The sequence below is a fragment of the Seriola aureovittata genome, chromosome 7 (genome assembly GCF_021018895.1).
Source record: "Seriola aureovittata isolate HTS-2021-v1 ecotype China chromosome 7, ASM2101889v1, whole genome shotgun sequence".
Taxonomy (NCBI): domain Eukaryota; kingdom Metazoa; phylum Chordata; class Actinopteri; order Carangiformes; family Carangidae; genus Seriola; species Seriola aureovittata.
The window spans coordinates 12,223,999-12,251,968 of record NC_079370.1 but is presented as its reverse complement, the minus strand read 5'-3'; the positions used below and the strand labels follow the sequence as shown (position 1 = coordinate 12,251,968).

General features: G+C 41.9%; 1 protein-coding gene across 3 annotated transcripts; it reads left to right on the top strand.

The window, feature by feature from the left end:
- The first annotated feature begins 480 nt into the window (after positions 1-480).
- LOC130172524 (CUGBP Elav-like family member 3) lies at positions 481-27,613 on the top strand. 3 transcript variants are annotated; one of them, XR_008828276.1, is made up of 16 exons: positions 481-1,123; positions 1,438-1,467; positions 2,010-2,255; positions 3,763-3,845; positions 19,765-19,813; positions 20,200-20,328; positions 20,419-20,498; positions 20,873-21,028; positions 21,493-21,637; positions 21,923-22,072; positions 22,195-22,260; positions 23,193-23,297; positions 23,503-23,646; positions 23,829-23,992; positions 24,341-24,439; positions 26,519-27,613. XR_008828276.1 is itself a non-coding variant. In XM_056381305.1 (15 exons), the coding sequence occupies exons 3-14, from the start codon at positions 2,111-2,113 to the stop codon at positions 23,954-23,956; spliced, it is 1,380 nt and encodes a 459-aa protein (XP_056237280.1). In that variant the 5' UTR covers positions 482-1,123; positions 1,438-1,467; positions 2,010-2,110; the 3' UTR covers positions 23,957-23,992; positions 26,519-27,613. The 3 variants fall into 3 exon arrangements, 2 of the variants coding, with proteins under 2 accessions (XP_056237280.1, XP_056237281.1); XM_056381305.1 differs by lacking the exon at positions 24,341-24,439 and having other exon boundaries at positions 482-1,123; XM_056381306.1 differs by lacking the exons at positions 481-1,123; positions 1,438-1,467; positions 24,341-24,439 and adding an exon at positions 3,209-3,285 and having other exon boundaries at positions 2,129-2,255.
- The last annotated feature ends 357 nt before the right edge of the window (positions 27,614-27,970 follow it).

The following is a 27,970-nucleotide window of genomic DNA, read 5'->3' as shown; positions in this document are numbered from 1 at the left end:
ACCCGGAGCTATCTCTCCTTCCCTCTGTCACACATTTACTCTGTGTGGGTGTGAGCGTGTTCTCTGGATCGGGCGTGAACAGCTGTAGTAGTCGTGACTGCGTGCTCGACGTCGGCGGCGCGCTTTCGGATTCACTTCGTCAAGTCAAGAGGCATCGTTTCAGCACCAAGGCCAGGGCTCGCGGCTAGAACAATAGGCGGCTCCGCGCACGGTGTAGCCTAGGCAACGTCTGAAAAGTTTCTCCCGCAAACCGTCGCTCAGTCAAAGCGATTAAAAATACTTCAAATGCTTCTGAAAATTCGTATTGTGGATATATACATAGCACGTAGCAGCGTTGAGTTTAACGAGTTTAGCCGTAACGGTAGTTGAGTAAGTGAGAGACGATATTGGTTTTTTTTCGTGTGAGTACGGTGATGAAAGTTATTGACGGTCCCTGTGAGTTACGTCACAGGCTAGCAACCGCTTTGGTGCTAGGAGGGGGAGGGGGAGAAAGAGAGTAGGGGAGATACCGGTAAAGGACGTGGAAAGCCATCCAGCCGTTGGACGGGAGAGACACCACAAGAAAACAGAAAATAGCGAGAATATTAAGTGAGAATAGCCTCCACTAACAGTTGAAACAGCAACGAAAGGCAGAAAGAGGCTGTTACAAGAGTACAAGCAAGTTTAAACAGTTGGAAGTTACCCAAAATTTAAGCTGGTTAGCCCGTTATCACTTTGTAATTTAACAGGAATTAAGAGTGGACTTTCGTGAAAGTGATAACTAACTAGCTAGCTCGGTGCACTCTGGATTTCGAGAGTCGGGAGGTTGGTTGAGTTTGAGTGGGACCCGTGACAAGCTTTAATATAGAGTCACCTGCCAGGACTCTCCTCCGCCACCTCCAGACCTGAAACACGGGGTTTTTGTAAAAACACAGCCGAGTCTATAGTGTCTGTACAGCGAGGAGGAGGAGTGGGAGAGTAGTACGGCAGGCACAAAGAGCGGAGAGCATCCAGAGAAGGGAGGAAGGAGGACGGCACGGAGGGAGCGCGGTGAGGACAACAACGGGGACCCAACGGAGAGCATCCCTCTTTAATTTCTGATCTGCACAGGCAAGACTGTGCTCATAAGCATCATCTGTAAACGGTAAGCGCTTTAATGTATGTGCTCTGTTAATTTCCTTGTGTTGTTTTGTTCTGGTGCGTGTGTATGTGTCCGTGTGTGTGTGTGTGTGTGTGCGTGTGTGTGTCCGTGTGTGTGTGCGTGCGAGTGTGCGTGTCTGTGTGTGTGTGTGTGTGTATACATATGTGTGTGTACATTGAGGGGAGATCGGACAAAGAGCAAGGGAGCCCCATGACATCCGTGTGTATGCTGTAACCTACAGCTGGCTAAACAAAGAAACCGCTCTATTGCAATGATTTACCCCCAGTCACGCTGTTTCTTCTCTTTTTTATGTGTAGGGACCCTGAACGCCGTTTATCCATCAAAAGGTAATGCATGCTTACAGATATTTTCTCCATATATACATTTTTTTTTTCTTTAATTGGGGTAAAAAGTGCCATTATTGTTTTTTGATTGGCTAATTAACATTTGCATAATTGTTTTTCCAGAAGCCACTGGAGCCCTTTGTCATCCGATTGGGCAATAAATATTCAAAATTATTACGCAAATAGTCTTTAAATTTATTTACATAATGGTGGCACACATATTACAGTCTAAGGGCACATCCAAATAAGATATTTTGTTAAGAATTTATGCTAGTAATATTTTTTATTTTTTATTCTTTTCTAACCTAGAAATATTCTAATACTATTATAAATGTCATATTGTAAACATAAGTTCCTTAGGGAATATTACAAACATAATGGCGATTCTATACAAGTTTTTAAATCTATAAAGTGTATTCATTATGAATTGATTGTTCTATACCATAAGCCACTAAATTAATGTTTTGAGGTTTATTATTGTGATTTTTGATCATGGTCTTCCTCTGTTTTGTTTTTGTCTCCACCTTTCCGGATGGGACCAAAAGACCCATCAAGCATCTCGTTGCTTCTCTCGAGGGATACCTGCTTCTGATCTGTTTGCCCCTCAGCCCCTGCAGTACCCAGTCGCCCTCTCCACTCTGTCCCGATGAAGGAGGCCGACGCCATCAAGCTGTTTGTGGGGCAGATTCCCCGGAATCTGGAAGAGAAGGACCTCAAGCCTATTTTTGAGCAGTTTGGCAAGATCTATGAGCTAACTGTGATTAAGGACAAATACACTGGCATGCACAAAGGTAGGTCTTGCCATTATAGCACAGCCTAAACATAGAAATACAAATAGATAGATAAATAGATAGATAGATGGATAGATGGATAGATGTGACAGTAAGGCAGATAGATGGGTGGATTTTCCTGCACTGAGTGTCACTTGTCTCCATGGAAACTGTCACACCTCCTCTCGTCTTCATCTCCCGTTAACACTGCAATGTGAGATCAATATGACAGGCAAACAAACTCAGTTACTACATGAACGCTGTGAATCGAAAGCGCTTTTATGCATGAGTATGATTGTTGCAAAGATAAACTGCCTATGTGGACAAAACATGCTTGTTTATGTTCCACAGAATAGGATATATAAAGGTGTGATGGATAGCTTTATAATATAAGATATATTATTGAGAGTCTCCTGATTATGTTAAAGATTAAGAGTCTTTAAATAATGGCTACTTGTAACAAAAGATCAGGAATAAATTGTAGCAAACACACACACACTCTCTCTTTCTCTCTCTCTCTCTCTCTCTCTCTCACACACACACACACACACACACAAACACACACACACACGGTGACCTGGGGTCCTGTGTGTTATGAACCAGATTAGGCTGTATGCTCCAATCAGTGTAATGGGCCTGTAAGCCTGGGTGACACAGGGGAAAGAATCTGTTGTTTTGAGAATCCCCACGGTCACAGTAAGCCCCTCTTAAAAGCAATGAGATGGGCCATAAGATGCATGTGTGCCTGTGTGTGTGTCGGTTGTGTACTTTCCTATGTGTGCTTTAGTTTCTTTCTGTATGTATTTTATTTATCTTGTGGCATTATGGTGAGTCATTCTCAATTCCTCAGATGTACACTCTGCGTGAATGTTTCCTTCCTAATGGTCAAATCTTCTCTTCTTTACTCTGAATCTACATTAGTCTATCTGAGATGTCACTGGGATGCTAACCTGCTGCTAATCTTGTTGTCTTAGTGCTGGTGACAGGTGTAGTAAACAGCTCTGGCCAGCCAGCTCTACTACCTACCCCTCCCTCATACACACAGACACAGGTACAGCACATAGGAAAACAGAGGGAGTGTATTTGGAGTGATCGTGAGGCATGCATAGTGGTTGGTATAGGGCAGGAACCTGACTGTGCCAGCCTGTAAGGCCTTGTTAGCCCCGCGCACGTCTGTGGTGCTGTCGTGTGCTGACTCGTGCCGTGCCGTTCTGAAATGTGCCGTGCTGTGGAGTGTCTTTCTCTGCTCTAGAGTGCATCATCATGGTGTTGTCAAGTATCATCACAGTGCATGAATATGTATTTTTTTAATCCTTTCGCACAGTGATAATTCAGACTAGGTGACAAGTAACTAGGGAAGGCATCAGAAAAGGAGAAGTTTAAATGATTAAAATGGTGTGTGGCTATGTGTTTGTAGGGGAGTGATACAGAGACAGAGATGGAGAATGACAAATCTTGGAGCTACTCACTGAACTTCTCTATCTTCACCCCTTTTCCTTCTCTTTTTCTGTGTCTCTCTGTCTGACAGGATGTGCGTTTCTGACGTACTGTGCGAGAGAGTCGGCACTGAAAGCCCAGAGTGCTCTACACGAGCAGAAGACACTACCAGGGGTAAGTGCACATCACAAACATACACACAAACACGCAGCCCCAGACAGTACACACCTCACACTTATGCAACAATACTCACAAGTTTGCATATACACTCACATTACAAGAGCCCCCTCTCCTCTTACATGCACGGGCGCTGCCAACTACCTTGTACACACACACACACACACACACACACATACATACACACACACACACACACAGTGTGTAGCTTCACATCAGTGTTTGTCTGTGCAGTTGGATGTTCAGCTCCCATTAGTAACACTGTGACATAACATAACATAACAGCCAGCAGGCGTCTTGCTGCTAAGGACAAACACTCCCTCTCACCGGAGACACATACGGTACTCCGTGAGCATGATCATCTCCATTTCTCTATCTTTCTGTGTCTCTCCATCTCTCTGTCGGTCCCTCTGTTAGCCTCCGGTGATAGCTCCCGCCTAGAGAGTGTGTGTAATTAATGTGACCATTCCCCTTTGTCTCATCCCAGTCTCCCTCGGTCTCTCTAGTGAGGGATCGTGTGCTGCGGCTGGGCAGGGGTAGGACACTGTTCATCATGGATGGGGCACAGTGCTGGATCTGTGTCTGTCTCGTAGGCTGTACCTCTCTGTCGTTCCCTCGCTCTTTTTTTCTCTCTGACCTGGTTTCTACTGCAGTTAACAACAGATTTTACAGTAACTGTTTTGGAACATTTTGCAATTTTAACCTATTTCTTAGACGAAAAGTAGTGTGCACAACTCCCCAGCCCAGGCAGAGTGCTGTGAAAGTATAGGACGTTTTGTAGAAATTACGTTTTCCTAACTATATCTAAACTTTGATTTATAACAGTTATAACAGAATAGTGAATGTACCTCTACCATCTCTGAGGCTTTCTGTATCTCATTCTCACTCTCTGTCAGTCTGCCACTGATCAGAGTTTCAGCTGAGAGTTTCAGCTCCTCCTTCTCTGCAAGCTGGGGTGTTGATAAGATCTCTGTGAGAAAAGGGTTGGAGGGGGGCCTGAAGAAAAGGCGTTGGGGGAGGGGAATGTTCTAACACACGTGCACAAATCCCTGCATACATACATGTTGCAATCATGCATGCTTTTTCCATACAATTAAGGAATATCTCTGCATTCATACATACACACTCACACGTAAACATAACATGTTAATAATGAAATTAATCCAATTAGGGCCTACTAAAGGGCCTGACCTTTCAGCAGAAATCACCTGTCCACTGTCTGCTGTGTCTTGTTCCTCTCTCCCTTGTTGCCCTTTATTCTTTGACTCATCCCTCTAACCCTTTCCACTGGGTTTTACTTTATCCTTTCGAGCTGATGACATCAACAACAGGCTCATTGTGGCAAAGGAAATTATCCATAAGCCTGCTTTCTGAGCAGATAAATTGTGATGAATATTCTGGACACACGGAGGAAACATTTGCAGGGAGGATACTCATTAGCACTACAGATTTACTAAAGAGCCAGCACACAACAATCAGAAGCACCACTCCCCGGAGGAAGAGAAGTACTGGAACGAGGGTGTGGCTGTCGTGTACTGGGTTCTAAATAAGCCTGAACTATTAATGTTAGCACATTACTGTTTCTGCATGTGGCTTTGGATTTGGAGTGTCTTGCCTTCCCCTTGAAGGTTTATGAGAAAGAGATATCCCTTATTCTGTCCAGTTTGAGCCGAAAGTTGTCAGAGTAAAGTACTCGCAAAACATTGAAAAAATGTTTGAAGAAGGGCTTATTTTAGCATGCTTGTCTGAGTTCAATGAATTGGTTGATTAGTAACAGTAAACGGAAGCTATGTCACAGTCACACAAATGTCACACAAATGTTTCTTACTCAATTCCATCAATAACCCTGTTAATCACTCAGATATGTTGACTACTGCTTAAGTTTGATATAATTTTGCAATGGATAAATCAACATCTCATATCTCCAAATAATTCCAAAGTATTATTTTTGGTGTATTTACTTTAGCTTGCAGGCCTCTGCATAGTGCAACACCTCCTCTCCCTGTGTCTTTTCTAAGGTTTAGCACTGCTGTCACTTTACACTACCTGTCTATACCCTTTCTCTTTTCTGTGTGTATTCCTTCTTCTTCCTCCCCCTCCCTGGCAGTTGCCTTCTTTGACAGGATCTAGAAATTACTTCAGAGGATTTCTCCCTCTCTTTCACACATCCTCCCATTGTCCCATTCTTTTCTCTCCCTAAGAATTTCTTTTTCATCCCTTCCTTATTCCTTCTTTTATTTCCCCCCAACCCTCCATGCTTTCCCTCATTCCATTTTATCTCTTTTTTTCCCCTCAAATCCACTCATTCCTGTGTTCAACTCCTCCCCTCACGTCCTCCACTTTCTCTGCACCAGTAGAATATTACAGAATGTTCCCTTCACTACCCCCAACCCTTTCATCGCTTGCTCCTTTTCCTCTCTAAAATCTCTTCATGGTATCCCTCTCTCATCCCCCCTTTTCCCTTCCTGCTGTCTTTTACTCATTTTTTTCCCTCACTGCACACTCACGCTTCCTCCTCAGATTCTCATTTCACAGTCATTTATGGTAACCCTTCTCCTAAGACCTCTTCTCAACGTCAGTCCTTCTCTCTCCATCTCCCTCCTCCAACCCCCTCCCCCCATGAGTTCCTCTACCCCTCGTCTCATTTCCCCTCCTCTTGATTAGTTGACCCTTTTGACCGTTTCACACCCCCATCTCCTCCCTCTCCTCCCCCTCTCCCCTTCTTCCCCGGCTCCACTTGTTAAGCTGCATGATTAGTTTCTCACAAACTCATTTTCATAGTACAATCCTGGGCTCACCGTGGGGCAAGCAGGCTGAGGTGTGTGTGTGTTTGTGTGTGTGTGTGTGTGTGTGTGTGTGTGTGTGTGTGTGTGTGTGTGTGTGTGTGTGTGTGTGTGTGCATGGTAGTCTTGGTGGAGTGGGACTTGAATCTTGGGATCACTCTTAATTGCAGGCATTGGTTGAAAGTCAGGCACCTCATACAACCTCATACAAAAAGAACTGTAGCATCACACATTCATACAGATGTGATTCGCTTACACCCATGGCCAAGCAATTAAGGTTTGGTGACAAGTTCAATGCTACAGAGCACTCTGGCTGCTCCTGTCTGCCACTCACTGATGGGATTTAACGCTGATTTAACAGTTCCAACCAGCCAGTAGAGGAATGAATGGAGAGAGATAAACACAGAGGGATGCAGAGAAACTATACCACAAATGTCCCCCGCTATGTTCAGCAGAGGCAGTAGACTGTCAGATCGGAAAATGAGGAAAAAGGACAGAGGGATTGAGAGAGAGAGATGAACAGATGGTCTTATCAGAATGTCCTGCGCCTTGTGTTTAATTTGGACACAGAGAGGGAAAGAGAAGCACAAAGGGAGCACAAGATGAAAAGAGGGAAAGAAAAACAGAAAAAAAGAGAGAGAGATGCCTTATATTAGTCACAGTGGCAGAAATAGTGGAACCACTAGCAAGTTCCACTGTAGCATACAGATGTTGTGCTGTATTAGATGTGGTGCAGAGATTCCCCTCTGGGATACATCCACATGAAAGAGCACATGTTTAGCTGTCACATATCAGTGCTTATTTGCACTTGAAAATTGAATTTCTCATACACATTTGCATGCAGGGGTTGTGCCAAATGGGAATGATGACAGAAATATGCAGTGAGGTAACAGGACAGGACAAATAGAAAAATAATCAGGACAAAAAAGCATCTCCATTAAGCAGTAATTTTTATTTATTTCATTACTTTTGATATTTTAGAGGAGCCAAGTTTATGCTTGTCATTATCATATCTGCATACATGACTTGTATCACATTGCCACAATAGTTTTCATTACACACATATGATTATCTGCTGTTCAAGGGACTAGAGGCACAATAGTTTAGCGAGTAGTATGTGTCTCGTTATTCCAGAGATGGTGGCATTAGGCTGATGGCGTGTGTCCAAGGTCAGAGGCCAGGGCTCAGCCTCTAGTCAACAAATGCAGGGGGGCTGGTCTCAGAGCTGTAAAACTATTCTACAGGAGAACCAGTAGGACATGACAACTCCCATTAGTGTTTGGACCAGCATTATTTAGCATAATGCTTTTGACAGAAGGGTGATGAAGGGATGGTGAAGTGAAAGTTGGATACAGAATTAATGTTATTTGGTTTTATCTCATTTTAGTAGTATTCTTTTGGAGTTAACATTCTTAGGGCTGAATTTGTCTGACAGCCTAATTTATTAATAGTGTAACAGAAACACAATGTAATGATGTGCCTGTTGTTAGTGCAATGTCAGTTGGTATTACAATGTAAGCCAATTAAATTTGCATTTTGTTAGCCTGCCAAAATTGTATGTCATTACGAATTTGTCTATATTTAAGCAAAAAAGAAACAAATCAGTTGAAATTTGGGATCCATGATTAATAATCAGAAAACTTAACCCGCTCAGAAAATTTTATTGTACTACTTTCTCGTTCCCTTTTAGTAGATCCCATAATTTTCGCATCTCAGGGACACACACAGCACTAACAGTCCTTACATGCTCCTATCAAAAGCATACTGCACACAGTCACTAATAAATGCACATCCTTGCTTGTACACACAGAATTTACAGTAATCATTAATACAACTGTCCTTGCTTCATCCTAATCCCCCCAATCCATCCTTCCTCCCTCTCGCTCTCTTTTTTCATCAGGCCACACTTCCCTCCCAGCCTGTTTAGATTTTAACGTCCTATCTCCCCCCACTCTCTGTCTATCGCTGCATCTCTCCCAGGCCTACTGCTGCTGTATTTCCTCCCTTATCTTTTTCTTTTGTTTTTTAACATCAGTATCTCTCTTCCCATTTAATCTGCACTCTCTTCTCTCTGCATTTATCACTCCCTTCATCTTTGTCCTACTTCAAACACAAGTATTCACACACACACACACACACACACACACACACACACGTACACAATTACACACATACAAACATACTCACACGCATCTGTTTGGTCACGCTGGCTTCCGCAGGTGAAATTAAAGTGTGATAAGCAGCTTACCAGGTGTGTGTTGTCATGCTTCACTGCTCTCCAGGCAGCACTCTGCTCCCTCTTCTTTGATTAGAGCCAAAATGTAGCACACACACACACACTTACAAACACATCATACATACAATGACACACTGGATGCCTACTGAATTATTAAAAAGGCAGGAGAAGCACTACAGGACAAGCAGTTAACAATAACTGATACAGCAGAGAATCAATACACTTATGAAAAATATAATAAAAGTTTGTACTGTGGATATTGATCAAATGCATATGGTATGACAGCGGTGTTCTTAAGCCAATAAATTTGAATACTTCTATGGTTGCTGCTGGATCGTGCAAACATGTCAGGAGCTGTTATGTATTTTATTGAGCCTAGATCGAAGAGAGAAGCAGTGAAGTTATTTATGTCCTGGGCTGAAAAGGCTATACATTATATGCATGAAGAGTATGGACTCACACAGACTGAGCTGGGTACTTGCAAGGTGCAGCAGCTGCAGCTCAGTAGTAATGCCAGTGCTACTTCTTTACAGTTAGTTGTACATCATGTAATCCTTAGATGAAAGCCATTTATGTAGAAATAAACGCTGCTAACATCACATGAAACATAACATTTTGGCTCACTGACAATCCAAAATTGCTTATCCCTTTAGTTTGTCAGCAGTGTTATGAGACTGGAAAGTTAGGCACAATATTTTCATGTCCATCATCCAGTACTTGTAGTTGATGTTTATCAGATCCACTCGTGACATATATTGTGTGCATGTTGTGTATGTTTTTTTCCATGTGGAATCTAAGATGCCTGGCAGGCAGCCTCCCTATGGGGCAAAGCTATGATGAGCAATTATCCACTAGGGCGACTTTGTAGGCTAATTTAGCATATTTATGTGGTCAGCAGCACTGTTTACTATTCCCCTTCACTGCTTACTGCTGCACTTTCAATTTAGAACAGACCCCAGCTCCCTCTCTCACTCTCTCTTTCATTTTCTCTCTTTCTCTTCCTCCTCTGCCATCCCTCTGCCTCTATCTCTCCCCGCCTGATGGGGTTTGTGATGTGTATCGCTTCCCCCTCCCTTGTGCTGTTTCTCTATTTTTATCCTCACTGTGTGTGGGATGGGAAGGGAGTAGAGGGACAGGTGTAGAATCGTGTGTGTGTGTGTGTGTGTGCGTGTGTGTGTGCACGCGCGCGCGTGTATGTATGTATGTGTGTGTGTGTGTGTGTGTGTGTGTGTGTGTGTGTACAAGAAGTAGAGAGAAAGAGGAGGAGCCAGAGAGAGTGATACAGAGGGGGTATATGCAGAGCAGAGGGGTGTTTGTCTGGGGTTGTGTACCGCTAAGACCAAGGGGGATTTAGCCTGTTTGTTTTAAACAAAAGTCTTCGCTGTGGGTGTGTGTGTGTGTGTGTGTGTGTGTGTGTGTGTGTGTGTGTGTGTTGTGTGTGTGTGTGTGTGTGTGTGTGTGTGTGTGTGTGTGTGTGTGTGTGTGTTCGTGTGTGTTTGTGTGTGTGTGTGTGTGTGTGTGTTTGCTTGTATGTGCGTTAACATGTGAGTGCATTTGTGCATGCAACAAGGAGAGAGAAAGAGTGCCTGCCTCATATTTCACCACAAAATTGAGGCAGAATCTAATCATAGGCTCATAAAAGCCTGACCCTGGAGAGCGCCTGCCTCTGTAAGGCCTGACACACGCACATGCACACTAAGGAACATTTGTATCCTGGCCAGTTTGAAAATTATGTTTGTGTGGACACATGATTACCAGGGTATGTGACTGTTCACTGCCAAATCTGTGTCTCTCAGATGCTGAGCTCTAAAGTAGCCCTAAGTTGAGTTGAGTCCATATCACACACCATCTGTTTTGTAAATCTAACCAGCTACAAATCTGCAGGGCCTAGTTTCCACATTAATAGACTGAAAAAGACTATTTATTTGCAATTACCAGTCATCATTATTGCATCTGATGATGGACTGATGCATGCTTTGTTCTATCAACTTAAAGCTGACTTCAGACCCTGAGTGAAGCACAGCATGGGCAGCTTTAGTGTGCCCATTTAAATCCTGGATTCACACATTGGCTTACTGCAAGCTGCTCATTTAAGGTGATGAATCTGGAAATCAAAGCGTGTCTATTGAAATCTTCATATTCAAAATAGATGTAAAAGATAGATATTATACATTGGCAGCTATTTACTGCTGCAAAACTGGAAATGAATTTGAGTGATTATTATGATCACAAGGAGAATGTCTTTTATTTATATATTTGGGTTTTTAAGGAGTCATCAATGAAGGAAACAAGTGTTAGAAAGTAGAGTGTGCCAAAAAATCACTTAAATGCAGTGACCGTAACAGCTGCCCAGATCTCAGCATTTGTACTTGGGTAGGACTTTGATCACTGAGCAGTGTCACTGATGTCCAGTGCCAGATCATATACAAAAATCACTCCTTTTTTTACTTCATTTACTGTAACATTCACCCCTTGAATTCCATTTCCAAGCACAACTCTTTGGGAGCTTTGGGACTCTAAGGGCCTATATGGACAGATGCTTTCAAACCTTCAATGGGCATGAATTCATCAGTGGGAAGGACAAAGATGGCCAAATTATGACGGATCAGAATTGGATCCTTGATACTGACTCAGAAATTGAATCAGAAATTTTATATGTATATCTAATTTCACAACTGTATGATGATTACATTTTACTTTCTGTACATTTACAAAAATGTTTTATGTCTAAATTTGCTGTTACTGAAGACGTATCAGTTAACACAAACCTGGATTTCAAGTCCTACAATCCTCTACAATATAATATCATGACAGGTCAAGAATGACGCTGGCATGAGTTGGCATGTTTCACTCTGTCCATGAGACTGTTGAACTAAAATCTAGAGCCTGCAATCCAGACACCTTGCCTCATCATGTAATATTTATATGTCTGCACTGAGATGGATGTATAGAACAGGGCGCATATGGGGGGCTGAATGAGTGTGTGAATTTGTCTGAATGAAAAGGGGGGTTAAGAGCGGTGGAGGAGGGCCATGAAGAGGTTTGGCATAAATAGGAGTGTATAGACAGGGAGGGGGCAGGGTGAGACAGGGGAGGAGCAGAGGAGGTCGGGTTAGAGAGAAGGAGGAAACAAGACAAAAGTTTGCTATAATGAGCGTGGAGGAAGGGGCAGGCGGGTGGTGTGTGGAAGAAAGGGCTTTTTCTGGGTGGTGGAGGAGTGGGAGGGAGTCCGGGTGCACTTCTGTCAGTTTAAACAGAGACATCTGTCAGAGGGGGCCACTGGTGTGTGTCTGCATATGTGTAAGTGTGGTGTGTGTGTGTGTGTGTGTGTGTGTGTGTGTGTGTGTGTGTGTGTGTGTGTGTGTGTGTGTGTGATTAGGCAGGCAAGGGGATGACAGGACTTAAGTTGCACCTGGGGTGTGACCTCCGCTCTGAGGTCCCCTCTCTAACCACGCTTCAACCTGCTGTCTAGATAATGGCCTTTTCACACTGACCACAGGGCAAAGCTGGAGCTTTATACCACCAAATTACATTGGCGTAGATCACCACACTTCTCAATGCTCTGTTCAACAACAGAAGACAGGAGAATAGGACAGCAGGACTTATATAGCTCTGTGTTCTTTGGTTTGTTAATGTGTGACAGGAGCCTAGTTTTGATAATGCACTTTTGAGCATGAATGTGGGTCTATGCCAAGTAATTAAAAGTATTTAGATTAAGTTTTTGTTAAAACAAGTTTAGGTTTTGTTCATTTTTAAAGATCATAGGTTTAGATTTTAAGCACATTTTATGCTATTGAATGTAAGACTGTCCACTCTTCTTTCCTTTTTGTGTATGGTTTATTACATTTTAAGGTTTAAAGGTGAAGTTTATCATCTTTAGATCAGAGTATAACTTTAAATTAATAAAATTAAATGTAATCCTTTGACATACATATATGATAACTATGCACTGTATGAGTAGCCTACATAAAATTTTGTCATCATCATGTTTCAATCTTAATATTAAAAAAAAATGACATCCTTTCCCCTTCTAAGCCACTTTCCTTGACATTATGGAAAATATTATTAGGACAAGTAGGATGTAAAATCAGAGTTAGTTAAAGACAACCGTTTTATTTTACTAGACTATGGCATTAGATGTTATGATCTGATCTTAAGGTACTGTCTTAGAACTGATCAGCCTTCTAGCAAACAGGTAAAGTGTGTTCAGCCTGACACAGTATACACACCACCATACATTTATTTTTTCTTATGACATGCACAATACCAAAAAGAGTGAAATTAAAAATGATATTCTCCCTTCAGTTAAGATATTAGAAGAACATACAGGTCATATGCATACTTGTCTTTGCCTTAATTTTATGGGATCCTGCCTGTAACTGCCTGAAAATGTGTCACTGGCTCCGTATTGAATGTAATCTCAGTGAATAAGAGATTTTTGCAATCATGAATTTGTATGGCTTTGAGCAGCCTTTTTAATTCACCAGCTCATTTCCCAAAGGACTTACACTCCCTAAAATAGAAAGAAGGTCCAAGTGCATAGGTCTAACAGTTATCCGCTATAGTGCTGTTGGATTATGTTGGACTAAATCCAAAGGATCAAATTTCAGTGAGTGCTCCACTGCTGCATGCAGAATGTTCTCATTGGGGTTTGACAAAAACAGCATAATATTATAGGGATCAACAGGGTAGTTAGTTCTGCTTTATGCATGGTTTGATACCATTACTATGGAGAATGATAAAGAGAAAAAGAAGGCAAGAGAGAAGAGAATATGTTGGTAATCCATGCTCCAGTAGAGAGGCTGATGAAGGGTTAAATGCCAGATAAAGTATTGAGTGGAGGAGAAGGAGGGCAGACTTCTCAGGTGTGAAGAATGGAATGAGAGAGACAGAGGAAGGTGGGATGAGAGCAGGGGGATGGGCCGCTCAGAAGCTTGTATTATGGTTGCGGGCCCCCGTTGCCAGGCAACAAAGCCGAGCGAGATGCCAGGTTGCTAGGTAACCTGGGGGATGCAAAGCCTTAACGTGGTGCGATAGAGAGATGGGAGAGAGCTGGGGTGGAGCTGTGCTGCTGGGCTGCTCCACCTTCCCGCTCACTCTCCGTTTCTCACGTCTCAGTATCTTCATCCAGCTGTGAATGAGAGCTGTAAACTCGATTTCATCTTGGAGCCATGATGGTACATGCTAGAGTATCTTACCAGTTTTACTGAAATGTAAAAACTCAAACAGACTACATGAACACAACCTTTGTGGATTATTATTACACGAATGATACATGCAGTGGAGCTGAGTGATATGTAGATGAATTGATAATGTGATTCAAGACTAATTTTTGTCTGTGGTTTTGGTTATTATGATATGTAGTATATTGCTGCCTTTTACTGGATTACAGTAAAGTGTTGAAAACAAGTCTGCAACTAATGCTTATTTTCAATATTTTCTTATTTAATTTATTTAATTTTTATTTTTTCTCAATTAACTGTGTAGTTTATTGAATGACAGCAAACAGTGAAACAGAGTCATCGCAAGTTCTCAGAGCCCATTGTAACACCTTAAAATGTCAAGCTTTGTCCAACAAACAAAACACAAAGATATTCAGTTTAGTGTCATAAAGGACAAACAGAAAATATTTGGGATTTGAGATTTTGTTTTGCTAATTTTGCTTAAGAAAGTTACATAAATGATTAATTGGTTGTCAAAATAATTGCAGATTAATTTTCAATCCACTCGTTGATTTCGCTCTAGCTGAAATGTTTAAATCTCAGAACTTGTCCGTTTTTGCAGAGAAATTTGAAAAATAAATGTTCCTAGCTGTATACTCAGATCCATACTACATTATTTTTATGAAACCTTTGTGTTACTAGCTCTGAAAACAGCAGCAGTCATACCCAAAATATGGGCGCATTGCCACTAAACTTTTCAATAAGAAATATTATGATTTTTTTTTTTGTAAGTATTGCCCAGCTAGTATAAAACCAATTACAACCATGTAAAACCATGTAGTCTTAGAGTAGAAACAGATAACTTTTTCTACGTCATTTTGGACTGATCAGCATCAAAAGTATATGAAAGTGCCCAAGTAGGTACTCTGTCTAGTTCAAAAATAAAGGTATTATTAAACATTTGGGTAAAATTCTGTGTTTTTCTCTTTTAAAAACATTATTGTAAAACATTGTTTTTAAGAGAGAAAAATATGTGCTTAACAGTGCTGTTATTTAGTTCAATTTTGGTTTTGTCAAATCAACATAAGGCTTCACTACACTGATGATAATGAGTTTGTAGGCCTGCGAGGCATGTAACAGCAATGATAGATAAAAAATTAGAGAGAGAGAGAGGGTGGAGAGGGGTGGGGGGTGGGCAGAGAGAGAGAGAGTAGGAGCGACACGAGAAAGAAGTGAATGAGATAGGTTGAGTAAGAGAGAGCGAGAATGGATGGAAAAAGGAGAGATGCCCATGTCAGGGTATGGAGGGATTATGGAGCTGAGAGTGGAGAAGGGGAATCGAGGATGAGGGAGAGGAAAAGCAAGAATAGTGGAGAAGGGATAAAAATAGTTTTCCTTTCTTGTGCACTCTGGAAAATGGACATCTGAAATTGTGTGGATGGAGTGTTCCAGAGGGAGACTGAAGGGGGAAGGGTGTGTGTGAGCATTTGTGTTTGTATGAGGAAAAGAGAAAATGAAGAGAGAGTGTCTGTGTGTTTATACACACTCTCACACACACACACACACACACACACACACACACACACACACACACACACACACACACACACACACACACAACACACACACACACACACACAAACACACACACACACCCACACACACACAAACACACACACACACACACACACACACAAACACACACCATTGTCTGTTGTCATCATGCTGTGCACTGTAGTCAGTTTTGGATTTCTGTTTGTGGAAGTATTGCCTTCCAGCCTTTTTTTGGGCCAAAAAGACCAAAATGATAACACTGATTCAACACTGAGGTTTAATCCATGTTCCAAATAGTGTATGAAGACACACACACATTTACATACACACACCACCCCCTACCCTCATGATGTGGTGCAATGGTTTGTTCCACTGATTTTGCGTAGGTGGGGGAGGGGGTAGAATACGATTTGATTGGATAATCCAAGGATTTAATATCCCCTAATCCTGGCACAATCCTCTCTGCATTACTGCAGGGAGTAAGATTAACTGTATGTGTGTAGTATGTGTTTGTTTCTGTGTGTGCAAAACGGTGGGTGCTCTGGGAGTGGGGAAAAGTGTGGTGTATACTGTGTGTGTCTGTGTGTGCGCACATATGAGTGACATGTACTGTGTTTGTATTTGTGTTGGCGCCACAGCATGCAAATGGAGCTATGTTTGCATGCAGGGTTTGGCCATGCGTGTATGAGCGGACATGCCTCCACTGAGTGCAAGTGGTCATGCAAGCTCACACACACGATCATATATCACATATCTCTCCCTCATGCATCGCCGCGCCACTGCTCACATACGAATCCACTTTCCTCAGAGATTCAGAAACTCAGCGAGGGCTTCTTAGTATGCAGCAGGACGGATGAAACCGTGCTACAGTACTAAACCAGCCCCTTGTACGTGCACATGTTTGCAGATGGTTACTGTTAATTAAGTCTTAATTGGAACGTGAGTAATTAGAGGATAATTTGACTTGAAAGGATCGTGTGGCTGTTCATGTGTGTTGGAGTAAAGGAGAGAGAGAAAGACAGAGTGGAGTACAGTGTGACTGACTAGCAAGGACTGTACTTTATTTGCATTTTTCTCTTGGGCTCAAGGGAATTTTAATTACTCTGCTACAATATAGATTCAGTTCCCTCACCTTCTCCCTCGCCTTCTCTTGCTCGGAGCCAACTCACACTTATTTCCTCCTCTGGATACTGCCCACATCTCTTCATTATACTATAAATTTCCTGTCCTGCTCAGTTCCCTTGTTCTCATACATTTTTACTAATACTCAATGGTCATTTGTCCCCTGTGTTTCATTAGTTTACGACTCAAAGAGAGAGAAAAATAGTATGAAGCCAGCAAACCACTCTCTAGCACAAATTTTTTGTTTATCCGAAGAGCACAGCAGTCACCCTTGGCAACCAGCATCCTTGTTTACCTACCCAGTGTGCCGTCATACGATTGCCATGACAACAATCTGGTTGCTATGCCAATTTTCCGATGCCATTGTGTTGTCTTTGTCACAGCAGTGTGCACCTCTCACCTGCTGCTTTTCTCCATCTCCTCTCCTTTTTATTCCCATCTTTCTTTATGTATTATAATAAATTAATATTATGTCGATACTTTAAAACATCAAAAGGTCAAAAACACACTCACATACACGCACAGATTGATAAGCCTTGATTGATATGCCATAGTTTGTAATCATTAGATGTTTCTGTTCAGTCTGTTTTACGGTCTCAAGGATGAGCTTGAATAGGCCTAATGAAGGAAGAAATGGAAGAGGTGATGGATGGATGGAAGGATAGAGAAAGGGTTTGTGGACACAAATCTTGCTACAATCAGCCTGCTCTACAACACAGCCCAAAATCAATGAACAAGACGGGACTGATCGATGAGTTGATAGCACAAGATGGATGGCAGCGTGGATGGACAGCAATAACACCAGGACTGGGATATGATAGATGGATGGATGGATGGATGGATGGATGGATGGATGGATGGATGGATGGATGGACAGTGTGAATTCAAGGTTGCAAAAACTGTGAGGGTGGAGTGTGTGTGTGTGTGTGTGTGTCTGTGTCTGTGTGTGTGTGTGTTTTCTGGAAGTTTATGTTTATACTGACAGTTTGAGTCAATATAGGTTTGGGGTTAAAAATGGACATCATCCCTTCCTCTGCAGACCTTGTATATGTGTGTGTGTGCAGACATGTTTGCATCTGTGTGGGTTTGTGTCTCTGACTGTGTGTGATGGCCTTGCCTTAGATCAATAGCTTTGTGGTGACAGCTAAGAGCTGATTAATCAAATGTATGGATCAGTCTCTCTCTGCTCTGCCCTCTCCTCAATTACCAGCTTCATTACATTGCCTTAACACCCCTCTGGGACCTTTCTCCATTCTTCCTTCTCATCCCCTCCCTTTCCCCTCCTTCCCCACCCTCCTCCTCCTCTCTGTCCCTTCCTGTCCCTTTTCTCATCCTCTGTTCTTCCCTCTGAGTTTTTCTCCTCCTCTTTGAATAACTGTTCATGGATGCCTAGTACAGTAATTCAACCACTATTACTACTACTACAAATCACAATTTGACTGGCAGTGAGATAAAGCATTAATTACACTCTGTTGCAGCAGAGTGAGGAGCTTTAAATCTGAGCCTGACTGAAAACAATGTGTCAAAGCTCGGATTGAAAGATACGAGAGTCTAAACAACAACTTGTTTTTTTTTCTTTTTTGGCTTTACCTTATGTACTGATAGTCACTCCTTTCTTCAATCTGCCCCTTTTCTCTCCTTTACCTTCCTTTACTTGCTCCGTCACTCCTTTGGATCCACCCTTTTTGCATCTCTCCATTTCTTGCACTTCTGCCCTCTTTTCATCGCCATCATTCTGCAGCCCTTTTCCACCCCCACCACATCCCTCTGGCATTAACACTCTGTCTCATTGCCTCAGTGCTATGACTAAGCACTGTGTGTAGTATGTTTTTGAGGCTGTGTGTGCCTTTATGTATGTGTATGTGACAAACCTGTGTGTGTATAGATAGTATAGGCCATTTCGAATAAGTGTGTGCATGCATGCATCAACACTCTAGGCAATGGATCTCTGTAGTCGTGACATTTTTTAGACAGAGCAAGTCACGACTGAATCACGCCCCACTCCTCTCTCCTCCTCCTCTTTCTCTTTCTATTCTTTTTGAATCATCCTCTCAGGGGTAGCTCTGCTTTCATCCACCCACTCTCTGTCTCTCTCTGTCTCACTCTTCATGTAATGCTTCTTTTTCCAGCATTTCCATTCACTCCCCGAGTTCCTCTTGGCCTTCCACCTGCCCTTTCAGTCGGTCGAAATCAGTCGGGGTCCCCCAGGCCTCTGTCTCTCTCTGTCTCTCATTCTCCATTCTTTTATTTTTAGCTGACTGCGCCTGTTCCTTTCACACACTTGTCATCTCATTCCACTACAGTCTCTCTCCCTCTCTACTCTCTATCTCAGCCTACTCTTGTCCCTCATCTAATCCGTAGTTCTTCTGTAATCCAGATCAGCTGGCCTGCATTCTTAATCTCATCACTTCTCAATCCCCCATCCATTCTGTGTGAGTGTGTGTGTGTTTGTGTGTGTGTGTGTGAGAGAGAGAGAGAGAGAGTGAGAGCGAGAGAAGTCAAAGATAGTAAGGTTGTGTGTGTTTTGACACAGAAAGAGAGCAACCGGGGACAGAGTTCAGACACACCTGTCACCTGCTAACCTTGATTTATCAGGGACTAAGAACACACGGATACACCCAAACACATGCACACACAAATTCATCAGTGTTGAATTTAAAGGTTAAACATTTTGTTCAAGGACCTCAATATCACACAAAATCATTTGTCAATACATAGAATGACCTCTTATGTATAATGTCAGTGTTTTACTGTTTTATAAGCTGTTTGATGCTTTGTCAACTGAAATTTGGTTTCTTTTGATTTGTTATACCAAACTGTTAGTATTACTATTTTCCACTAGTATCCTAATTCATGTAACACTTTTTTTTTTGGCCAACGCTGGCACGTTTAGAGAAAGATTGATTTTTGTGTGTTATCCTTATTAATAAATGAAATATAAACAAATGTCATGAGGCAATTTACTGTAAAGAGATGTCCTGTAACAGGATAAATGGAGGGACACTTGCCTATGTTGAGCATCTGTGTTGATGTTCCTGCTTTCTTGTTTTGTCCCTCAGATGAATCGACCAATCCAGGTAAAACCAGCTGACAGTGAGGGAAGAGGAGGTGAGACATGCATATAAACATACTTCAACATACACGCACACACACACACATCACACACACACACACACGTGTGTGTGTGATGTGCGGGTTGGTGTCAAGCTGGATCAGATAAAGATAGAAACTAGTCAACAGGGTGCTTGGAGGGTTATTGGACTCAGTAAATACACACACATGTACACACAGACACACATTTCCACTCCCCTCTCTTATCACTATCCTCTGTGGTCAATACTGCTCCCTGGTGGCCACAAATGGTAGCTTCCATAGATAGATTTCGATTAACACAATTTCTACAATCTTATCATCAGGGGTGTGATCAAGTTAGGGGAAATAACATTTGTATTTTTATTTTTAATCTTTTCTTCCACATGACCTTGGTCTCTCAGAGGACAGGAAGTTGTTTGTGGGCATGCTGGGAAAACAACAGAGCGATGAGGACGTCAGAAGGCTGTTTGAGCCCTTTGGCAGCATAGACGAGTGTACTGTGTTGAGAGGACCCGACGGCACCAGCAAAGGTAACACAAAAAACATCCCACAAACTACCTCATTTCATTTAGTACTGTGTAATTTAATACAGTCTGTGTGCTCACTGTGTTTTGTTGCAGGGTGTGCTTTTGTAAAATTCCAAGGACACGCTGAAGCCCAGGCTGCCATCAACAGCTTGCATGGAAGCCGCACAATGCCTGTAGGTTGCATGCATATGATTAGAAATGATTGAAACCAGTCATATATGACAAACACACAGACAAGGCAAGTACACACACGTAATGTTTGAATGGTCTTCCAAAGATGTGTGCATAGGCCAGGTGGGAGAGTTTACATTTTATGTTGGTAATAATGTAAGGTAAGCTTATATTCACTTTGGTGCTGTCCTGGGCATCCTCTATATGCTGGGATAGGCCTGAGCCCCATGTGGCTCGTAAAAGGATTAAATGGATAGAGAAAATGAATGAATTAATAAACATGGAGCCGAGTCCCATTAACACATAAAGAAGATAACATAACATTACTTGTAATTGCAGTTGAAACTTAGGTCTGGCTCTATATCTCTCCCCACAGGGAGCATCGTCCAGTCTGGTGGTGAAGTTCGCTGACACAGAGAAGGAGCGGGGGCTGAGGAGGATGCAGCAGGTGGCCTCCCAGCTCGGCATCTTCAGCCCCATGACCCTCAATTACCCCGCCTACAATGCCTACACACAGGCGGTCAGCGCACAGGCAAGCAGTGCATGCACCACAAACATTCACTGTTTTACACACACACAAATACACACCAAGTTTGTAAGGGGAGTGCTGTGCTTATGAAAGGATGTAATAAGTTTGAAGAGGCTATCAGTAGTCTAATTGAGGCTAATGTTATTACCCAGACAACAGAACATACGTCATCTGGCATTAGCTTTCCCGCAACACACAACCATTAACCCACTGACTCAAGACATAATGGCCTTGTAATTAGATCTCTATTCATCTGTTCCTCCATCACTCCCTCTCCATGTCCCTTCCTCTCCTTTTTTCTCCCTCTTCCTCTCTCTCTCTCCCGTTCCCATATTCATTTAACTGTCTCTTTGTCCTCCCTCTCGCTCGTTTTTTCCCCCTCTCTCCATCCTCTCCCTCCTCCTCCCTCTTTTTTCCCATCCCCTTCCTCTCTCTCCCTCTCTCTCTGTTTCCTTCCCTGTCTACAGCTTGTCCAACAGCAGGCCTTGGTTGCCCAGTCAGCATACTTGTCTCCTGTGGCAACAGTTGCCGCCGTACAGATGCAGCAGATGGCGGCGCTCAATGCCAACGGAATCATTGCCACACCCATTACACCCATCACACCATCCTCGGGTAGGCTCACACACACAGACACACTTGAATTTGTCTACGGTCAGACACATGCAGAGGTGCTGTATTGTGTAGAACAGTGCGTATTGCAGTTGTAGTTGTCAGCTGTATATTATAGTACAAAAAAAAGTATTTTCATTATGGTGAGCAGTTTTTCCCTTTCATGCTTTGGTTTGTCAAAGTAAAGGCCATGATAAACATTGTACTACAAATGATTGTAGAAACAGGTGTAGTCAAAGACTTGCAATGAGAGAGACTTATTGACTGGGGTGTGATCTATGTCTGTAGGTACAAACACTCCACCAACTATTGCAGCAACGCCTGTGTCAGCTCTCCCTCCACCAATAGGAGTTAATGGTTACAGCAGTGTGCCAGCGCCAACCAATGGACAACAAGCAACAGAAACACTATACACCAATGGCGTTCACCCATATCAAGGTATTTTAATAAAGTCAAAGTATACAGACGTGTAATGTTGAATTTAGAGGTTAAATTAGGGAAAATCAACAAGAATTTACTATCACATTACTTTGTATTTCTTTCATTTTTTTACTCTCCAGCTCAGAGTCCAGCAGCAGCGTTGGACCCCTTACAGCAGGCGTATGCAGGCATGCAGCACTACACAGGTTGGTACATGGATTTACTAGCATTACCCAAATGTCATAGTATAAAGTATAATCTATTTGTAACAAGAGCAGAGCCATTAGAACCAAAAGCAGATTGGCTGACAGATAGGGTTAAAAGAGACTTTACTTGGTTAACAGACAGGCTCATGAGGCATACAAACATTTTAAGCTGTTAAAGCAGCAGCTCAAATGCTCAGGTATTCCGACGTAAGACAATTTGACAAATGCACATTATATGTACTAGTGACCAAATGGGATAGTGTAAAGACAAGTCAAAAGGATGGTCAGATGATGCCCACTGTGTGGACAGTATCATTGGACCTCAACATTGAGTTACATCTTCCTGTTGTGGGCTTATCTAAAATAACACATCGCCATAGTATATGGATTGATGTAAAATGGAAAAAAAAACTCCCAGTGTAAATGCATTGAAGTTGCTTCGAAAATCACTTCAGATGCAATAAAGACATATTTTCCTATGTTAATTACAAATACCAATGTGTTTACAGAAATAAATATTAATGGGCAGCTCAGGAAATAGGTTAAATCAAGATATTCAGAAAGGAAGTTGAACTGCCATTGTGTCAAGGATGGACATTTTTTTTTTGTTTTTTGTTATGATTCATCAGATTTAATTGTAACACGAGATACAAAAAGGGAAATATTAAAGGCTGGTAATCTTCACACCATCATGACATGTTTCTCAAGATTCACTACCATGTAGTAAAGGGGAATTGTAACGTGTGCATACCAGACTCATCAACAGTGTCATTGTTTAGCAGACTAGCTCTATTAAGCTGTTACAGTTAATAGTTTTCACCTTCAGCAGGACACATTTCAGTTCAAACAAAATGAGTCTATTCGACACTGCTATGTTGCCACCTGTTGTTTTTACCCAATCAGATTTTGTTACTGTCTGTCTCTCCCAATAGCGGCATACCCTGCTGCCTACGGATTGGTTGGGCAGCCGTTCCCCCAGCAGCCAACACTGGTTGCCCAGCAACACCAGCAACCCCAGCAACAGCAGCAGAGAGAAGGTGATGTGACTTCCTGACTGTCTGGGGCCACACCCCTCTATTCAATTTAAAGTTGTTTATCACAAGGATTTCACAGCCTGAGATCATTTATCACACTCTTCCTAATATGTGTGTGTGTGTGTGTGTGTGTGTGTGTGTGTGTGTGTGTGTGTGTGTGTGTGTGTGTGTGTGTGTGTGTGTGCGTGCGTGCGCGCGTGTGTCCCAGGTCCAGAGGGGTGTAACATCTTCATCTACCACCTGCCCCAGGAGTTCAGTGATTCTGAGATGCTGCAGATGTTCCTGCCCTTTGGCAATGTCATCTCGGCTAAGGTGTTTGTGGACCGTGCCACCAACCAGAGCAAATGCTTCGGTGAGACACACAGACAGGGAAGAAAGAGAGAGGGAGAAGGGAGTGTAATTGTTTTAGAGAGAGGAAAGGACAAATGAGCAAGACAGGGGCTCGCTTTGTGGAGGACAAACTATTGTGTTCATTTCTGTATCTAAATTAAGGTGAGATAAAGGTAATGTGTCTTTTTTCTCTCTCTCTTCCAGGATTTGTGAGTTTTGACAACCCAGCCAGCGCTCAGGCCGCCATCCAGGCCATGAATGGTTTCCAGATCGGTATGAAAAGACTGAAAGTGCAACTCAAAAGGCCCAAAGATGCCAACCGCCCATACTGAGTGACAACTGAGAGGAGGAAGAAGAAATAAAAAGAGGTGAGGTGGCGCTCACGAGGTGACGAATGACACGACTTCAAGGGAAGTGGGGTGTTGTATGTTGGGGGAGCAGGAGGGTGAAATGAGTTTAGTGAGAAAAAACGTGGAGAAGGTAACTTTAGCCTTGACACTTCAATGCTAAATGATGGTAAAAAGTTAAGAGGAGAAGCTTAATATGACATATATAGTGAATATACATTGGGTTACTCATATAAAACAGCTTAATCAACTCAGGTAAAGTGAAAATACTAAAATATTGTTTTCCTTTTTATTTTCTTTCACAATCTTATTTATTTTCTTTCCTGCTGTTTTGATCTTTTCCTGAAACGGCAACTTACCTCACCCAAGATCCTTCCGTCCAATCATAATTCACGAGGACCCCATCGCTATGGCAACGGTTGCCTAGTGACTGATAAAGCCCCGACCCCCCCTTCCTCTCGCATTGTTGTAAGTTGATTGGTTGGCCTGTGTTTGGGTTGCTGTGGCGATTGATTGCCTGTGTTGGTTGCCCTTGGCAATTTTTGTTCTGTCACCTCGAGCAACCAGCCATGCGTTGACCTGCATGTCCTGTTGCTGTAGTGACCACAGACTGTGTTTGGTGCATTGTGACTTTATTTTGTATTGACCTGTGCACATACTGATCAATAACTATCTATAGTCAGGACTGTACTTAGAATCAATTGATTTGATTGGATATTTGATACACTTAATCACTGCATAGTAATTTGATAAATTCTGTAGAAACGCTTGTTATTTTTTTGCAGCTTTGTTTTTGATCAGTTTCTGTAGTGTTCTGTTTGGTGTCATTATTATTTGAACAAATTGTTTGGGTACAATAGTGAGCGTGGGCATCTATGTGTACATTTGTGTCTGTGTTACACTGCTAGTGTGTAATACAGGAGTGCATAATCCTTGTTGTACTGGTGTCTGTATAGAGAGGTTTTCCAGAGGTTTCCATAGAGGACTGGTGAAGAAATGTAGAGTAGCACTACAGTTTACTGCCAAATATCATTAAATTGTTGATGGAAAAACTCTTATGATTTTATGCAACATACAAAAATGGCAGGCAATGTTGGACAAGAGGTGATGATTATTAATGATTATAAAGTACAGTATAGATAAGTTTAAATATGGCTAAAAACTGGTCCACAACACGGTCCATACAGTTCAGAGGAGAAAAGAACAGATATGTAAGTTCAATGACAAAAGCACACTATTTTGGGTGAGCATGCATTTTGTTGAGCTGTACTCTGATAGGCTGAGTTTGTAATCCTGGATTCTGATTTGTTACACTGTTTGATGTGGCACTTTAGTTTTTTGCTCCTTCATTTCTCTTTCTTGGTCTCTTTTACATCTTCTATCACTGCTTTTGTGGTGTTTCCTCCCTCTCCCCTTCACTATCTCCCTCCTCCTCCTCCTCCTTTTCCTGCCCGTCTTTCTCCTCTGGTCCCTTTATCTCCTCCTTCTTGTTCTTACTTTCTCTGTTACATTCTTTCTCCTCTTCTCTTCATCCCAGCCTCCTCTTTCTATCCCTCTAGCTCGAGTTTTAAGGTAAAGGGTATGTGGTTGTCATGGTGGAAAAACAAATGCCTCTTGCTTATTGGAGAACAGCCTTCAACTATAGGAATTCTGGGAGAAATATAACACAGAGAAAATAAAGGATCTATAGGATACATTTTGAGGTAAATTTAATCCTCCACAAACCATAACCTTTACCAAAGAGGAGAAAATGTGTAGCTGCTGTCAAGTCAGTGTGTGGAGGCACCGTCACATGGCAGCACACATTATAAATAAAGGATTCTGTTTCTATTTCTAGACAAACCTTTACATAACAAATCCTTGTGGGTAATAAGAGGGTCTTTATGTGCAGTGGACCTGTCTAATAAAAACATCTATTTGAGCCCTTAAAACCTGCTGCCCCTACATTAGTGTGATTCAAACTGTCACCCAGAATTTCTATACTGCAAATGCCAGAGAGTGATGCATGTCGGTAGTAGTGTTTGCTTGCCATGATTCAAGGCACATGAGTGCAGCACATGCTCATAAGGTCACACACATAAACACGTTATTAACAGATACTGGAGCTTTACAAACACACGCACACACACACACACACACACAATCACACAAGGACACGAATAATGGATTTTCACTGTATTGAGTTGCATGATTCAGACACTGTGTGTGTATATGTTAAAGCACCATGATTTACTGCTGTTGAAAGACAGAGCTTTACAACTGTGAATGATGTCTTCTTGTTTTAACTCACCAAGATGAAACTGAAACAAAGACAAGCTAGGAGCATCCTGAGGTGCAGGTTGCTGCAATACGTATGATAGCAGTTCAAGTCATGCCTACAGAAGAGTTTTGTTTGATGGGAGGGGCATGTTTGTCAAGATGTAAAGATGAGACAGAAACATTGAGCTCCAGTGTATTTATAACTAACACATCCTCCCTCCTTCTCTGTCCCTTTCTCCTTGTTTATGCATCACTCCCTATTCCCCCCAACTCTCCCCCCTCTCACAGGTGACCCTTCAGAGTCCAGCCAAGGTGGAATCCCAGGGTTCATTGTGCTTTCAGACTGTCTGCTACCTTTGAGCGTCCGGAGAGTGCAGCCACATACACACATACACTGACACACACTCACACGAATATACATGCTCTCTCAACACAGAACCTCAAACGGTACAAGGCTGATATACAAATGTACATAAAGTGCACAAACACACACACACAAACAAACACACCTGCCGACACTCACACAGATACACACGGTTCATGCGAGTCAGTAATCTTACCCATACAGCCGAGAGCTTGGTTTGACCATAGTCTGTGTGGAGTTTGCCAACAGGGTGTTTAGTACAGTTAAGACAACTCAGACCAAGTGTGTATGGAAGGTACTGATGAAAAATGCTGATATATCACTTCAATAGACTTTAACATGTCTATACCATGTCTATTACATGACAAATATAGAGGGACCGATGTTTCATAATAAAAAAAGGAAGAAAATACAAAAAAGACGATTAAATGAGTAGGTTAGAGAGACTTTGGAGAAAATCGTAATGACCTGTAAATAATTTAGTTTACAAAGAGCAGCATTTAAAAAACAAGAAAAAATGCAAAAAGAATACTACTTTAGATAAACACTGAACAGGACACAGCGACATAATAATTATTATTATTATTATTATTATTATTATTATTATTATTACCACTAGTAACATCATCATCTACATAAAGGGATATTACATTCCAAATTGTAAAGTGGGAAATCACTAACATATTTTAAATTTCTACTTAGATTTTAGGTGAAACACGGGGGAGGGGGGGATTGCACTTTTATTCGGGAGGTTTTAATATTTGAGCTATTTTTTATTTATTTACTAATTTATCAGTTATTTTGTTTATTGGGAGAAGGGGTTTGAGTGGGTTGCAATATTTTCATTTTAGAATTTTCTAGAGAAAACCTTTTGAGGGCCTGTTTCTGTCAGACTCTTGCAATCGAGTAATTATAATGTATGTATTAATTATTACAGCAATTATATTTATTTCTAATTTATTGAATCCTGTTTTTGATCCACTCTCTTTTTAAGTTAAAATAAAAAGTATCATACTAAATGTCCTAATGTGGTTTATTGAGAGTGTGTGTGTGTGTGTGTGTGTGTGTGTGTGTGTGTGTGTGTGTGTGTCTGTGTGTGTGTGTGTCTGTCTGTCTGTCTGTCTGTGTGTGTGTGTGTGTCTGAGAGAGAGAATTTTTAATGATTACTTTTATGTAAAAATCTGGATTTGAATGATTCAACACAAATCACATGAATGAGAGCGCACATCTGTCTTGTGACCAGAAGGGGGCATAAGTAGAGAGCATGTAATCAGAGGAAGAAAAAAGCGTTCACAATCCCAATTGATGTGCCAAGCTTGTTATCTACTGTATTCATTTATGGGAGTAGGCTTCTTATTTATCAGCAGAATTTAAAG

Coding starts and splice junctions, on each gene's coding strand:
- LOC130172524 (XM_056381305.1), top strand. CDS start 2,111: ATGAAGGAGGCCGACGCCATCAAGCTGTTTGTGGGGCAGATTCCCCGG. Junction 19,814..20,199: donor TGACAGTGAGGGAAGAGGAG/GTGAGACATGCA, acceptor TTGGTCTCTCAG/AGGACAGGAAGTTGTTTGTG. Junction 21,029..21,492: donor CACAGGCGGTCAGCGCACAG/GCAAGCAGTGCA, acceptor CCCTGTCTACAG/CTTGTCCAACAGCAGGCCTT.